This window comes from Thermobia domestica, chromosome 10, assembly GCF_964235325.1.
Source record: "Thermobia domestica chromosome 10, izTheDome1.hap1.1, whole genome shotgun sequence".
In the NCBI taxonomy this organism is placed as follows: domain Eukaryota; kingdom Metazoa; phylum Arthropoda; class Insecta; order Zygentoma; family Lepismatidae; genus Thermobia; species Thermobia domestica.
Window position 1 is genome coordinate 208,542,356 of NC_137463.1, and position 17,285 is coordinate 208,559,640.

The following is a 17,285-nucleotide window of genomic DNA, read 5'->3' on the forward strand; positions in this document are numbered from 1 at the left end:
CCACTACCAATCATAGCCTGTAACCGGGAACCTAGTTAGGATGTGAGAACAACCAACTGCTCGGTAAACGAAACAGGGTACATCAACTTTCTAACCGCGTATTTTAATTAACATAACATATTTTCAATTAGTTACAATAATTTGTATTATTCTTTTAACCACATATCTGATGATATAATATCAAAAATGCAATATTAAAATAGGTATTGCAATGCCTAAGTTTATTGTTCAGTTGTACTTATGTATCAGTCAGTCATTGTCCTAGTTGTTGCTGAGTGAAGTGACAGGCTTGAGCCCTTGCCTTACATGTTTGTTGCAGCGTGGCTTGTTTGTGAGTGGCATAACTGTTCTTCGGGGCTGCAACTATCGCTGGCTCCGTGCTGGTCATCTGGGATGTTCAGGAGCGAGGCTTTTTTTCGGAAAGGAGAAAAGAAAATTTACTAATTATACAAATCATGTGCTTTTTGAAAAGTTATATACTTCTCCAGCCTCTCAGAGGGTTACGCCCTCTCTTTGGCAAGTGATTTTCTACAGAAATATATATTATTGAAAAGAATGCGGTGGTCTAAGGGAAGCTTGATTATTAACAGTGGTATTTGTGCATCAATTTTGAAAGGGAGTTATATCATCATTTTATTATTCTTTATTTATTTCATTTTTCATCTTTATTATATGGTACACAAAACGAAACAGTGCAATCAAGGTGCCAAATGTAAATATATAACAAAATACATAACTTAAATAAGGCAAGAAAAAGATAAAAAGTTATGTGAATATCGAAAATAAAGTGAAGAATACATAGGTGCAAATGTGCAAGAATATATATAAAAAGAGTATATAAATATAGATATAATGCGAGATAGTATTTTAACTGATTGAAAATGTAAGATAATGTAAATGAAAGATGAGATGAAGTGACAGCACATCACAAACAAATAGAAATTAGTTAGACAGATGCAGGTTAAATCTTCTGTCCCGGGGCGACTCGGGACTAATGATCACAAGGGGAAGCCCTTGTTGTGAGATGTCGGTGCTAAGATGGAAAAACATGAGGAATATGATCATGAATGATATAAATGGCATAGATGTCACGTTCGTCCTCTGTGAGGTTTGCATGTTGGACATATAAGGAAATGATACATTTAAAGGAGAATGCTTGTAGCGGTATGCGGCATCAGTGACAGCATCAGATTGAAGTATGTCCAGGAATAGCGGATGGCCCGTTTCAATGCGAGAAGTGATGTACCGAATACGGAGTTGTGCAAGATGTTCTGTGAGCTTAGGAAAGTTGATGTACTCATACGTGAGCCACGTGGGATATGGAAGCTTAAGTCGCTGAGCTAGTCGAATAGCATGACGCTCCACTATGCAAAGTTTTTCATAGAAGGAAGCAGAAGCATTGCACCAGGAGTATGTCCAAAAGTGAGTATAGGTCGGAGAAACATCTTATAGGTGTGGAGTAAAACATCTGCTTTGAGGCCCCAAGTGGTGCCAGTGAGACGACGTAAAAGATTTAAGCGAATAGTAGCCTTAGCTCTTAATTTTTGCAAATGTGCATCCAAGTCAGTTTGGAATCGAAGACGACGCCCAAGTAGGTAGCAGTGTTGGTAGGGCGTACAATGTACCCATCAACAGTTACTCGTAAGAGTGTGGGGTTTCGGTGAACCCTAGAACGCCTGTTACGTGGTAGGAAAACCAGCGCTTGCGTTTTGTCATTGTTAATAGTCAGATGCCATCTCTGGAACCACTTGATGAAATTGTCGAGAGTTGTTTGTAGAGCAAGACTAATTTGCTGGACAGTGTTGCCAAGTGCAAGAAAAGCTGTATCGTCAGCATATTGGAAGGTGAAAACATTTCGTGGCACTGAAGGAATGTCTGAAGCGTAAAAAATATATAATAATGGGCTGAGTGCAGACCCCTGTGGTACTCCAGTAAACGGAAATATAGGCCAAGAGAGTGTGTTACCAACTGCGACATACGCAATGCGATTTGTAATGAAAGAGTAAATTACCCTTAAATAGTAAACGGGAAGTTTGAATGACTGCAGTTTTTGAATTAGCCCATAGTGCCATACTTTATCAAATGCCTTTTCTAAATCCATTAGAATGAGACAGGATGGCAAGCCTTTGTTAAATTGATTTGTAACTATGGTACTGAGACGAAGCAGTTGCTCATGGATGGAGAATCTACGTCGAAAACCTGCTTGATGAATAGGTAATAGACCAGTATTTTCAAGGTATTTATGAAGGCGGCAGACAAGGATTTTTTCGAAAATCTTGCTGAGAACAGATGTGAGTTGGATTGGTCTGTATGAACAAACTGAATGGACAGGTTTATTCGGTTTATGAAACATACAAATTTTTGAGATTTTCCAATCAGGAGGATAGAAACCAGTTTGAAGTATGAAAGTATATATTGTTGCCAGGGTTAGCAGGAATGAGTGTGGAGCTTCTTTTATGTGTCGATAAGAGATGTTGTCAATCCCAGGTGCTGTATTTTCTTCCGTTTTAGTGTAGAATGGATTTCATTGGTAGTAATGGGTGTGGTAAGTGGATGCTCCGGATCAATGACATGATTTGTTGAAGGTTGTAAAGCAGGAATGCTAGATAGGTCTTTCCGTTCAGAGCGTTTAGAAGCCGCTGTTGGTGTAAAAACGGTCTGGAGCTGTGTAGCAAAGGCGTTTGCTTTCTCTTCGTTGGAGAACAGAGGAATGCCATCTGCAACTAGCGGGTAGGTTATTGTGGTGCTCTTGCCCGTACGTTGATTAAAACACTTCCAGTAGCGAGATGGATGCGCTTCCTCGGATAAGGTGTTGCAAGTTTTAATCCAATTATGGCGTTTATATGCAACAAGGTAGCTATGAACAGCTCGTTGCCATTGGCGATGCTGACGAAGACATGCGTCATTCCCGGTCCGATAATATTCCCGAAGATGTTGTCGGGCTTTCTGTATGAGCGGAAGATATGTCGGTGGTAAGGCCGGTTTGTGTGGATGTACTTGCTGCATCGGAATGTGCTGCTGCGCACTGGTTTGAATTGCCGCAGTAATAGCAGTAAGACAGGAAGCAAGTTCAGTTTCAGTAGTTGGAGGTGTTATGGTAGAAAGAGAGTGCTCTAGGTCTTCCCGGAAATGAGGCCAATTCGCCTTATCAAACCTCGGAACTCGACGAGGTGCTAGTACAAGGCGTTGGGGTTGTCCCCGAGTGAACGTTAATTTTATTGGATGATGATCGCTGCCAATAGAGTCCAGTACTGTAAGCTGACAGTCATTAAGGAAATTCATAGAGGTGATGACGACATCGTGTGTAGTTTGACTGATAGGCCTGGTGTGTGCAGGAAGAACATGAAGATGGAGCTGAAGATTGTTACTTAAGTAGTCCTCAAAGTCGGCTTTTTCGCGATCAGTACGACTGTGGATATTAATGTCCGCCATGATAATATTTCGAAAGTTGGTGGCTATATATCGGAAATATTCGAATGGGATACGTTGACGTGGTCTAATATAGATTGTACTGAAGTTGATAATGATCGATGAAAAGTATATAGTGAATAATAGGTATTCCGGGAGATTACCTAAAGCTTGTGGAGTATAGGCTCGAACTGGGTACTTTGGGAAATATCCTATTGCTACTCCCCCTTGGGCACGTTGAGCTTGATCTTGGAAGTCGCAGCGTTGCAGTTGGTACCCAGGAATACGAGCAAGCATACTCGGCTTTAAGGCGGTTTCATTTAAAGCGAAAACACTAATATGTTCTTCCATTAATAAAGACTCAAGTAACAGTTTATGTCGAGAAAAGGATCGAATATTGACGAAAAGAAAGTTAATCCCCATTATGAAGAAGAGTGTGTAGATTGTTTTAAACAGCGGTTTCCAGGATTCCAATGTGAAAATGTACATAATTATTAGAATAAGTTGCATGAAGATTAATATTAAAAATAGATTTGGCGGCAGAAATGATATGTTGAATGATGTGAGCTCGCTGAAAAGGGAAAATGTTTTGTAACACCAGACTCACATAGCGTATGAGATCTTCGACTGTTAACGGAGGCAATAGCGATTGTGTAGGCGGTGTAGTTTTGTCTGCTGTTTTTAATGGAACAGTTAGTTCCGGATGCTCAGGAGTGGGTGCTGGTTTTGCCTTACAACGATAGCTATATGTAGGGTGAAGCCCACTACCATATGTATTGCATTTAGGTGATCCTTTCAAGTTGGGGCATGTTTTGGTGTCATGGAGTCCGGAGCAGTAACCACATTTAGGTTGATTACGACAATTAGCCGTAGTGTGGTCGTTGTATAACTGGCACTTTTCGCAACGAATTGGAAGACCCTGCGTTTTAGATGGTTCGACGCGATGAATTTTCTTATAGATTGGTGCCCCAAATCTAAGAAGATAGTCAATGGTATCTTGCCGCTGTGATAGAATGCGTACCATATATGTAGGACCATTATTATTGCGAATGCGAATACACTTTTCCACTGAAATGCCTTCTTGCGTTAATTCGTCTTGGATTTCTGCGTCAGTTAGTTCGGGGAAAACACCCCTAATGACAACCGACAGAAATGGTAGTTTTCTAGGAGTTGGCTGTTGTTTCGTTCGCTTGTCCGTGAGTTTCGTGAGTTTAGCGTTCTTACCAAAAATTTCGTAAGAAGCTTTATTACTAACGGTGATACCAAAATTTGGATCGTTAGATTTTAAAATATAGCCATTTTTGGTTTTTACGATTTGAACTAGGGTGTCTCGCACCCGAGGAACATACTTGGCAATTTGAAGAAAAATCATTTTAGGGTTCGTGTACTTCGCGTCAAAATCAGTTAGTATGAAATGAAAGAGAGGAGTGTGACTTGATGAAATATTTGGAGACGTTGCAGAAGGTATACCTGTATTTTGTCGTTCAACCTCGATATCCATTTGTGTTATTGGTGAGCGAGATCGGATGCGTTTCGCGGATTGCGTAGATTCGCTTGATGGGTGTCTATCTCGAGATGTACTGATCGGTTCATGGCCCCAAGAAAAATGCCGAGTTCGAGTGGATGGTTGTACTACTGATGGTTGGGGATGGAAGGAGATAAAGATGGTAAGCCCGAATGTCTGCCAAGATTCATTTGTCCAGTGGTTTTGCCAGAGTCAGTCATCGTAAGAGTGTAGCCTAGGGCCGAAGCCCAAATGAGGATGAAGGTGAAAGAAAGCATGATAAGATGAGGTTCAAAAACCAAGCTGCCCTCCGAAAGTGAAAACCTTCGTCAATCCTCTGAGTGCAGTACGTGTGCTTTGCTCACAAATGCGTTTTGCAACACTTGATCCTCGCTCGCACATTAACTCACACAAGAGAGGTTAGGCCTCTTGATTCAGTATGAGGAGCGAGGCACCCTTTGTAAACCCCTACATCAGAAATATTTAAAAACTAACAGTGAGAATTTGCTTGGGTGTAATTCCTTCCTATAAGCAAAGCTGTAAATGGTTTTTGGTATTTATACTGTAAAGCAACGTACATCGTATTAAGATTCCTGTAAATATCACGAAATTATTGTTTTGAGTGTATGAATTATTTGATGGCAGTTGCATGATTAGTGGTGCTATCATCTAGTGTGATTATTTATACTAGAAAGATGTTTCTCAAAATTATTTTCATTTAAATGTCAGAAACTGCATAAACTTTCGTAAATAACCTTTCCATCACATTTCTCTATTAATTCATGTAAAATACATATTTTAATAACTGTTTTCCTATTCCTCCGGATGTATTCACAATTGTTAAAACTTTTCGTTCCTAAAATTGCAAATGGCGACGTTGCTGTTTGTGCTTCTAGTAATGCAGTGTTACTAGTAAACAAGTTATGGAGGGTTAAATTTACCTTGTGTCAAAATCGGTTGATAACAACAGAGTGTTTTAAATTAAATTAACCTTCATGAATTGGTTACCTTCTTCTAACCTGCTTTATAGGTTAATAACAACCAAATCCTGGATTGTTTCTGCGCATTTTCCAGTAATCTTTTTCGATTGATTACCGGTGACCTCGTAAAATTAACCTTTTTGTCTCAGAAGGGTTGTTGCAATTTATTAACTAGTTCTAGCAGCCAAATTGTCCATTAATCTTCACTAGGTTACCGCTTATTTTTCTCAGTGCACGTTATTACGAGTCTCTCTAATTTCATTTTAACTTCCGTTGTCTTACGGATGAATATAGAAGTGGATTTAGATTCTTTCAGAAGTTTTCAAATATAGCTCCTATCGCACCATACGTACTTGTGGTGCACTTCTGGTCACGAAAAACGAGCCTAACTTCCAGGAGGTTTGGGCACAAAAATCTCGCAGTCAGAACCTCGTCGACAAAACTTTGAGACCCGAATCTCGTCTCGCCAGAACCTCGCCATTCAACATCTCGCGAGACACAATCTCACCTTGCCAATATCTCGCTTGACTAAAACATAGCTGCCGAAAACCGCACGTCCCAAAATCTCGTCTTGCCCAAATTCTGCCCTGACCAAAACATCGCGGTCCGAAATCTGGCGACACAAAATCTCGCATGGTCTAAACTACACGGGACGTAATCTTGCCTTTTAAAAAAATGTAGTCAGTATAAAACCTCGTCACAACGATTTCTTCCATGTAGAATGTTTTAGATATTTTGATATATGTATATATATTTAGTAATAATACATGATGACGAGACGACGAGATAGACGAGATTACTAATATTATATATTTAGTAATAATACATTGCAGTAAAATAATGACGAGAAAAAACTTATAACGGGTGATTTGGAAATGTATATATAATGAAAAGAAAAATCCATTGACTCACTCACTGATTCACTTGTAAATAAATCAACACGCGAGAATAAGAGGGTGTTTTGTATTATTTTTAGACCTTCGCCAGATCTCCGAAACTATCGCCAAAACAGTTATAACTAGATATATTATTGTCACTAGGTAAAACAATTTCTGTCCCTTTGTACGAAATGACCTGCTCTCTAAATAAAATGCTACGATCTTTAAAATAGAATAATGTATTTTTTCATTAGCCTTGCGCAAATACATGCGTTTCAGTAAAACAAAATACTATAAAAACTATACATCCTTGTGCAACTTCCCCTTCTGGGGTCACCTTTACCTCTACAGCTTAGGGTTAAGAGGCTTCATCACGGTGAAATTAAAATACCGCTAATTTTACAGTAATTATGTGATATATTCAATTAGATAAAATATATCTATTGAAACTTTCCTGGCGACGTATTGTGAACAGGTCTTCTCGGGCTAGCAGCCAGGTAAATACTGTTGTATCTTGCGACGTTTCGAGGGCTGACATCGTCCTCATCTTCAGGCGAATATGATGGAGAAATAGATTCTATGGAATATATATATTCATGTATGTATGATTGGACTCTTCTGATTGGTGGTTGAAATGGCGGCTTCTGATTGGTGCTTGAAATGGCGGGATATGATTGGTGTTCAAGTTTTACTTAGTTGGAACCCCGTGTTGCTGTTAAGGTTCGTTTTTTCTTGTGTGATTGCAACGGCTTCTTTTATCCTCCTGTCCCAAACTCTTGAGCATTTTGCTATTATTTCGGTGTCTGTGAACAAAATCTTATGTTGCTGTTTGATGCTATGTTCAGCCAGTCCGGATTTTTCTGGTTGGTTTAGTCTGATGTAACTGTTGTGTTCTTTGAATCTGGCTTCAATGGTTCGTCCTGTTTGTCCAATATATGACTTAACACATTCACATGGAATGCGGGAAACTCCAGGAGTTCGGAGGCCCAGGTTGTCTTTGGTTGGTCGTATTAAGTTCTTTTTATTTTTGCTGGAGGTTTGTGTATTGTCCTGATGTTGTACCTGGCAAATAGTCTGCTGAGCTTTCCAGAAGTGTTCCCGGTATATGGGAGGCAGATTGTGTTCTTCCGTTCTTCATTCACAGTTTCTTCTGCACTGTTGTCCTTGTTGTCAGTGTCCTTCGTTCTGGTCCTTTTCAGGGCCATATTTATATCTTTCGTTGAGTATCCATTCTGTAGCATGGTGCTGCGGGCTATTTTTTTCTCCGGGCTACTTTTTCCTACGTCCAGTGATTCTGTACATTGTTGAAGCAAAGGACCCTTTCTCTTTCCTCTGATAAATTTCAATTCCCAAACCGTAAGAGTAAATCTCAAATCTCGAACAAAGCACGCTTTATGTTTTATATAAATCATATTATATTACAGAAATTTTCTTGGAAGTATTTCATTTAAAATTGGGGAAGTGAAATTTACAACATCTTTATTGACCTATTTTAAGTTCAAGCAGTAAAGATGATTGAGAATCGCCAGAAAAATTTACACAATATTTCACCAACATTGAATTATTTTATTTTACGAAAGCTTTTGTGTAACATTTTTAAAGATAACATAGTACACACGTGCGAGCAATGAGGAAATGCTGGGGGTTAGGCAGTGGTACTATTCAGCCGGTTCGCACCGGTCCGGGCGAACCGGTTGTTAAAATATTTCGAGTTCGTAGAACCGTTCGTTATACCGAGATAAACACACACACACATACACCACCAAGCCAAGCGTGAAAGAAAGAAGTCAAACAAAGCATGTGTTTAAACCTGGCAGAACCTTTTTTAGAATTTGAAAATTAAACCATGCAGGTCGTTTGTTGACGATTGTTCTCATAAAATTTTCGTTTATTCAGGATTTAGAAACAATTTTTATCAGAAACAAAATGGGCGGTGACAACTTCATATAGCAGAACCCATTTTCGACCATCGAAAATAAACCATGCAGATAAGATTTCGATATATTTTGTATTTCTATTAGCATAGCAAGTGTGTACATTGCAAATTTCAGCTGGAAGAAAGAGCTTGTAGAATACAATTTTTTCACAGCAAAAACAATTGAAATATTTGAAAAACATTACTTCGCTCTGTACATACGAGAAGATTAATGCAGAACGGGGGTAACGGTAAATTTTGTTTTAAGTGTCTGTTCTTAGAAATTCTTATAGCTACAAGGTTAAGTACCCCATCAGGATGCCGCGGTCGGCAAGAGGGATTGCCGCCGTCGACGGTGGCGGGCCGCCGGAGGCAGCCGGCACCCGTCCGCGGCGGCACGACGATCTACTTGTTCAAAGTTGCCGACCTTTTGCCGAGGCGGCAAGCGGTCGAAAATCGTCAAGTAAAATTCTCTTTGCCGACTCTTTGCCGACTGTTGCCGACCGTCAGAGCCGGCAAAACAATCGGAAATGCCTCTTTCCGACTCTCTGCCGACTCCTTATGCCGGCCTCTTTTCGACGGCGGCGCCGGCGCATTTACTGTGCCTTTACGGTTGTTTGCCGACTGCTCGGCAAGACAACTTTCCGACGGCGGTGCCGGCGCATTTAATGCTCATTTCCGGCTGTTTGCCGACCGCTCGCCAAGGCAACTATTCGTCGCGGTCGAAAATCGCGCTAAAAGATGCCGGCGTCCGGCGCCGGCAATCCGACCGCGGCATCTGGTCGGCATGGACAAATTGTCCGACTATAGGCGGCAGAATCCTGATGGGGTACGATCTCTCAGAAGAAGGTATAGAAGTTTATTCCTTAATCTCAAATGCTCAGATATCAAGAATGAGAACTGGGATCATATGAGTGAAGCAGTGAAGGTTATTTATACTTGAAACTCATACATACAATTATTAACAATTGTCGATCCATTGCAGGATGAGGTCTTTTAAAAACTTTTTGGCAACCATCTATCTTGGATAATTCGTTTCCAAGATATTCGAAGTGCAACATAATTTCGTCACACCTTTTTATTTGTCGCTATATATCTATCTACCTATCCCTCTACTATAACTCTTAGATACATATAAGGTATTATAGGGAGCTAGCTTTAATGCGAGGCTGAGGAATTCAGAGTTGATTGGCAGGTTCCCCACCCCGTCGCCAAGAAACGGTCACTCGACGGTCCTGGGCAGGGTTGCCAGGGCGTTGTGAAAAAATTCAGCTAATACTCACTTAATTCAAAGATTTTATGCAATTATGCAATCCCTATCGAAGATCTCTGTATACGTGGACACACGCAAATTAGGCTGTGATAACAAATGCTTCAGTTTTTTCTCCCTCGCTTCTTCGTCGTACTGCACTATGGCCTTCCTTATTACTTCTCTAGCTTCGCTGTGTGTAGTTTGCCCTCTCTTACGCTGTGAAGCCATTGTCAAATGAATAATAAGCAACAAAACCGCAACCACAACAGCACACAACAAATAACCAACTCACACTAACTCTTCAGAATGACATTCATGTGACAAATTTTTAACTCTGGCAACGCTGACATATAGAAGGAGGGTAAGGGAGTATTGCAAGAGTCAGGCAGAAAGATTGTTGAATTTTTTCCCCCTTTACCTCAACCCCCGCTGGTAAACAAGCTAGCTCCCTATAATAGGTGCAGATAAATACGCCATGTTAAGGATCTTGGATTTTTTATGGCCTTAATTCTCATGAAACACAAAAAAGCAAGACATGTACGTTGCAGAGTAGTCTTTTCCGCGTGTAGAAAAAAATGTGGCAATGATGCGACTCACTTCTATTTTGTACCCAAGGTAAAAGGGAAAAAAAGTGTTACAAAGTGGTGTATTTACCAACACGTGCAGGCAATTACGCCAAGTCTAGGATACTACTAGAAACCTGTAATAAATCTTCAACTGCTTACATTGTCTATATTACACGAACTCGAATATTACTACACAACATAGCTGAAGCAAAAAAATATAATAACCAAAGTGCAAGATGAAGCTAAAAAGATAAAATGTAAAAACGATAATCTCCAAAGTTGAAATAAAGTTCCAAACTGGGAAGTTTTAGTCTATAAGAAGACAAACGAACAGTGTCACTGTGCTGTGATTTTAAAAACTACACCGATATTATGTGGAACAAATGAAAACATATTTGTCTTCTGCTGTCAAACCTACATAAGCCCTGGCGTATTTCGCTGCACCATGCTTGGTATTGTTTTATTAGTCATGGAATCACAAATACTGAAATTACACTTACAAAACGAAGTGTTCCTAGACGGGCACGAAATAAGGCGTACATTGATGTAAACAATCGGCAAAATTCTGAGTTAGCACGGTACTAATAACGGATTCTTACCTCTATTGAAATAATAACGTACTTCCATGGAACTTTCCCGAAGTTAACGACATAGCACGGGGTGGCGGTCTCACTGCTATCTTCCGGAATATTCGTCAAATCGAACTTGTCCAAGGCCGTGGGACATTATTGGAGGCGCATTCTGGCAGATTTTGTCGGTCAGAAGCATCCCAGTATGGAACACTTGGAGTATTCAGCTGCACTGGCCTCCAGTTACCTTTATATATATATATATATATTGAGGGGGAGAGAGAGAACCGGTTGGTAAAAAATTAGAATAGCACCACCTGGATTAGGCCTCTCTTCGTTTCTGACCGACTTCAAATTCAAGGCTTGAAGATGATTTATTTTATATGTATATGTGTATTCATTTTAAAAAGTCAATATTTTGCGCTTCTAATCTCTGACACTATTATTATTATTATTATTATTTGTAATATGGAATTGCAAATTAATAAATTCTTAAGAGTAATATTAAGAAATTGCATATTTGCGACTTCAGATACAGCTTTGAATTCTCAAATTTTCAATAATAATAATAATAATAATAATAATAATAATAATAATAATAATAATAATAATAATAATAATAATAATAATAATAATAATCTATTCTCACGTGTTTATATTTGTTTCCAGCAAGACTTCTGCATACGATCGTAGTGCTGTATTATTATTATTGTTACAAATTTGATCTTTATGAAACCACAGTTATTTTGAATTCGTATCAGTGGCGTAATTACAATGGAGCGAGTGGAGCAGTTGCTCCAGGGCGTACAGTAAAAGGGCGTAAGGGCAAAAAAAAAAAAAACCGAAAACTGTTCCTTATGCAAAGAACGTTTGAAAACATTTCAAAAGGTACACTATGACTATTAGCAGTTAATTTACAACAGCCGATATCGGGAGTGGATCCAGGAATTTTTGAGGAGAGACGCAGGTATGAAGAAGAAAATTGAGATATTTTTCGATATTTGGTTCGCTAACTAAAAATGTGGACTGCAGTGCTTCATAATACGAATTTATGTCCTCTCTTCTGAAGGCAGCATTGAGGAAAGGCATGTTGTTCAACAGAAGAGAATCCAGGATTACCATGAACTGTAAACGCATATCATCTGCAATGAGTGTAGAACGCACTCAGAATCTTCCTTTTGAGAGAAATTTTAAAACATTTTTTTCCTACATCATTTCAACAAGTGCTTCATTAGGGACTAATTTATACTACAATGTGGAAGATCCATATTCGATTCAATGTGTGATTCGGATTTCAGGTCAAACAGTATGACCAGATCTTAAATAACTTCGGTATTGAAAGGGACGCTAAACTCCAATACACTACAGTTTAATGTTTACTCTTGAACAGAAAGTACATAGATATGCCCAGCAGCCTCCGGAATAAAATCAACTGAAACACTGATCTACATTGTACTCGAATCTGAGTCTCAATCAACTGAATCACTATCACAAAATAAAGTTGAATCGATTGAAAAATGGAAATGAAAGCTGTTTGTAAGAAACATTAAAAAAATAACTTTAGGTATTCTCTGTTCTTTGTAGGATAGTCTTTATTTGAAATAATAAACGCTGGCATACATTTCGAAGGCAAGTAATTTATTCCTAGTTAATAAATTTTTAAACAAATTCAAAAACTGTGTTTGCATTTTCAAGACACGAGACGAAACATGAAATTTCACGAGACATCTCGTCTCGTCTCGAGACGAGAGGAGACACGAGAAATATCTCGTCTTGTGGCAAGACTAACAGGAAGCAAAATGGAAGATATTAATCCTAAAATTAATTGTTTAGTAATTCTCGCAAGCAGGTTCGTCATTTAAGAGGGCAAGGGGCAATTGTCCCCCTAAGTTTGAGATTTATATACATTTTAATTAATAGTATAATAATACACTAATCAAAAACGTGAAACTACGTACATCGGAGGTCTTGTCCTCTCCTCCAGGCAAAACCTGAAATTACTACTACTGGTAAAGAAAATCATTTTGTAAGAAATCATTTTTTTCTCTAAATTTTATCAATATTAACAAAATGTCCTTTCTGCGTGCAGGAAGATTTATTAAATATAAAACCGGAGGTCTGAATATTGCAGAAGTAGTCCTCCTTTTCCCCTTCAAATATATTGTAAAACTCTGTCCCATATAGGTTGTAGGTGGAGGAAGGAAATAAAATGAGTGTCCGGAATCGACTCCCACTACCTGCTTTTATTATAAAATTCACTAAATAACAGTATTTACAGAAATACTGCTAAGTTGTTCTCTAAATTTATAAGGTTAGAAATATATAGTCCTTGAACGTGAGGTGCTGATAGGATCCCCAGAGAGCCCCATGACAGGCTAGTGATGGGAAAATTCCCGGGAAGATAATTTTCGGGAATATTCCCAAAATGGGAATTTTCCGGGAATTTATGTACAATCACAAAGAAAATTGCATTATATTACTATATTAAGATTTTAACGTTAAATTCTTTTTATATCACAGTATATTATTACTGTTGTCCCCAGGGGAGTCTTTAGAATGTATATTCTGAACGATGTTATGTTATTTTATTAATATTTTATTATATTTAGAGATTTCCCAAAATGGATATTTAATTATGATATGTTCTATGAAAGTAAATATGTTTCAAAAATGGTAAGTCCAGATAGTTTTAAATCGCTAAACAATTTAAATTTACATGTTAGTGGATTTTCTAAACTTCTACTACTAATATTATAAACATATTAAATTTTTAAATATTATAAACAAATTAGGTTGGGTAACTACCAGAACACACATGTCCCACCATTTTGTCAACATTTGAGAATAAATATGAATGTTCACACTATTTGTAAGATACTTTCCTGTCTTTATAATTTTGCATTTAATATTGCCACACACGACTTTTCCTCCTGCCCATTTCTCGAAATTCCATGCGTTAATTCACGTGTAAAAGAAGTTCGAGTACCTCTTCAGAATTTCGAGACAGAGAGAGGAGACAGACAGATTATTACTAACGGTGGTTCAGGGTTTATTAAGAGTACTTCATTTCTATTTCTACATAATTCTACATTAATTTACAAAATGGTTTCTTTCCATCATTTGTAAATTAGTACTTTGCTACTTTTGGCGATTGTTTAGCTTTGACGGGTGAGATTTTGCACCTACTTTTTTGCGATATTCTATTCTGATGCGGTTGTTTTATGGTTTCATACCTTAAAACTTACGTTACCAACATTAAATTTAGACAGCATTGTCGAGCGAGCGTTAGCGAGTGAAGGCGAGTTAGAGCCCCGCAAGGCACATTGTTTTCTATCTTCGTTACCAACAATTCAATTTCTTTTCTCACATAAATCACTTCGACTTACCTTTACGGTTTGTACAAATCCCTTACTGCTAAAAAAAAAAAAAAAAAAAAAAAAAAAAGTGTTCGATACTTTCTTGACTACTTGAACACCACTATCAACTCATTTCTTCCGTAAATCATCCTACTTTTTGCAAGTTTTGGCCCCCCAATACTAAACAATTACTCTACTTTTTAGTGCAAATGGAAATGGAACTTAAAAAATCATATTATTAGTTATATAACGTACTGTCAAAGAAATTAAATTTTTTAACCTACAAATTCTTTAAAACCTAGAAGTAAGTCATAACAGGGGCGGATCCAGGGAGGGGCGCTCGGGGCAATCGCCCCCCAGAAGAGGAAACTTTTTTATTTTATATATAAATAAAATATATAGTTTATTTTTTGACGCTCTTAAAAGTAGCTCTAAGTAGCAGTATTACAACCCACCGTCCCCCAGAAGTCCGTCCTGGATCCGCCCCTGAGTCATATTAAAATAAAGTAATTAGTCATATAGTTCTTATAATTTTGAAGATAAAGTAAAGAAATGGAAATAAATTCCTTCCCGGGAATTTATAGGCCAGGGAAAAAAACCGGGAATATTCCCATTTTTAAAATTCCTTCCCACCGGGAGTATTCCCACTGCCCATCACTATGCCAGGCTAACCAGTATGAGAGGAATAGTCAAGAGTTGTGTGGCAGGCTTGGGGTTAGGTTACCCATAATGTTCCGTGGTAAACAGTAGGAGGGACACTACACACCAGAGAACTGGTACTGGTCCAGAAACAGAAACAGAAACAGAAAATTTATAAATAAGGACGCCCCTCAGGAAAGCCCGCGTCCTGGATAGTGAGTAAGGCATCAACCAACATTCTACATGCCTCTCCTCCATGCTGTTAGTAACCTATAGTATCTGTCGGTGGGGAGTGTGTGTACCGCGGCCTCTATCTTAAACGGAAGACATTTACACGCGAATCTGATATTATGTGTAGATAGAAAGAAAGAAGGGTAAACAAGAAGATAGGAAAGCGCGAGAGAAGTTATTTTGTTTTGATAGAGGGACAAAAAACCTGGAAGCCAGGAAAAAACCCCCTTGTCGGTCGTGCTGCATGCATAGGCAATTTACATGGCAAAACCACACTTGAAGGGGTGGTGAAAATCCATGTAAATAAGTCTGTAGATGTGTCTTTATAATATTACTTCTGTAGTTGACTAATATTTAATCTGTCGTCATGTCTGTGTTGTCTGTAGTATGGAAGTGTTTTGTTAGTGGGGACTTTGTTATTTTTTTTTTATTATTATTATTATGTCATGCAATTCTGCTGCTTGTTCCGTTGCCTCGCCTGGTCGTCGTAATTTATTCCTGAAAAGAAAACTTAGGTCGCTTTTATTATTAGTGTCTATTGTATACGTCTATTACCCAGATTCGTCAATTTGTGCTAATTATATACATATTTGTACATATATACTGGCATACTTATATACAGGCATACTATATTACCCTATTGATTCTCGTTTGGTTAATGAAGATTTACATGTTTTTTTTTTATTATTTATTATATTTTTTTTATTGTTTTTTTTTATTTTTTTATTTTAATTTTTTTATTTATTATTATTTTTTATATATTTTTTTATTATTTTTTTATTTTTTTATTTTATTTTTTTATTTATTATTTTTTTCTATACATATACATACACACATACATACATATATTTGAAAATGTTTTTGCGTCTAAAATACGCATTCATATATACACATATATATGATCTTATTTATGTACTTATCTACACATACACACTCGGACACACGCACTCACTCACAGACATATAGATATTCGTATATACAGATGCACATACATATACACACACATCCAAACCTACATACTTACATATGCATTTGCACCTACATACGTATGCACTCGTACATATCTAAATATTTTATCGTTAGCTTAAGATAACTACTTCTCCATCCTCTGAGTAATAGTAACTTTTATGGGTTTAATATTAGGTGTAGTGGTCTCTTGTGTTTGGTGTAGGAGTTTATTGTGTAGGTGCCTAGTGTATTTATTAAAGTGTTATTTATGTTATGTTTGTTGTTGTAAAGAGTTTTCGCTTGTGTCTTTATTATTTCAGCAATGGGCAGGATGTTCATACTATATTGTAATGGTTTTAATCTAGTATACCTAGGACAGTTTGTGATTAATTTTATGATTTTATTTTGAAATATCTGCAATTTCTTCATATTTCCTATTAATGCATGTCCCCAAGCAGGAGCTGCATATGTGAGTATCGGTCTTATAAGTGTTTTGTATAGAGTTGCTTTTGCATTTCTACTGATGTTTTGACTTGTTAATAGCGGTTTTAGTTCGGAAAGTCGGCCAGTGGCCTTGCCTATTTGCAGCTTGGTGTGTTCTTTGAAATTTAGGTTTCTATCCAGGGTGACACCGAGGTATTTTGCTTTATTAGACCAGTTAATTGGGGTATCAAAAATTTCAACGTTGGTGGTAGGGCTCTTTTTACGTTTTGTGAAATATACAGCCTCACATTTAGTGCTATTTATTTTTATTTTCCATTTGTTAAACCATTCTTCAAGTGTCGGAATGTGTCTCTGGATATATTTTACTGCCTGATTTGGTTGCCAGCTATGAGAATATATACATGTGTCATCTGCAAAGAGCGCTATGTTGGTGTCTTTATGTTTTGGTATGTCGTTTACATAGATACTGAAGAGTACCGGGCCTAGGAGAGATCCCTGGGGGACACCTGCTTCTATTCTGCGATGGGTAGATTGGGAATTTACAACTGATACATAGAATTTACGGTTTTTCAGGTACGAAGAGATTAGTTTAACA

General features: G+C 37.8%; 1 protein-coding gene across 1 annotated transcript; it reads right to left on the minus strand.

Moving 5' to 3' along the window:
- Positions 1 to 2,454: 2,454 nt before the first annotated feature.
- LOC145661753 (uncharacterized) lies at positions 2,455 to 3,831 on the minus strand. The gene has a single exon (XM_081727089.1). The coding sequence runs from the start codon at positions 3,829 to 3,831 to the stop codon at positions 2,455 to 2,457; it is 1,377 nt and encodes a 458-aa protein (XP_081583215.1).
- Positions 3,832 to 17,285: the final 13,454 nt, after the last annotated feature.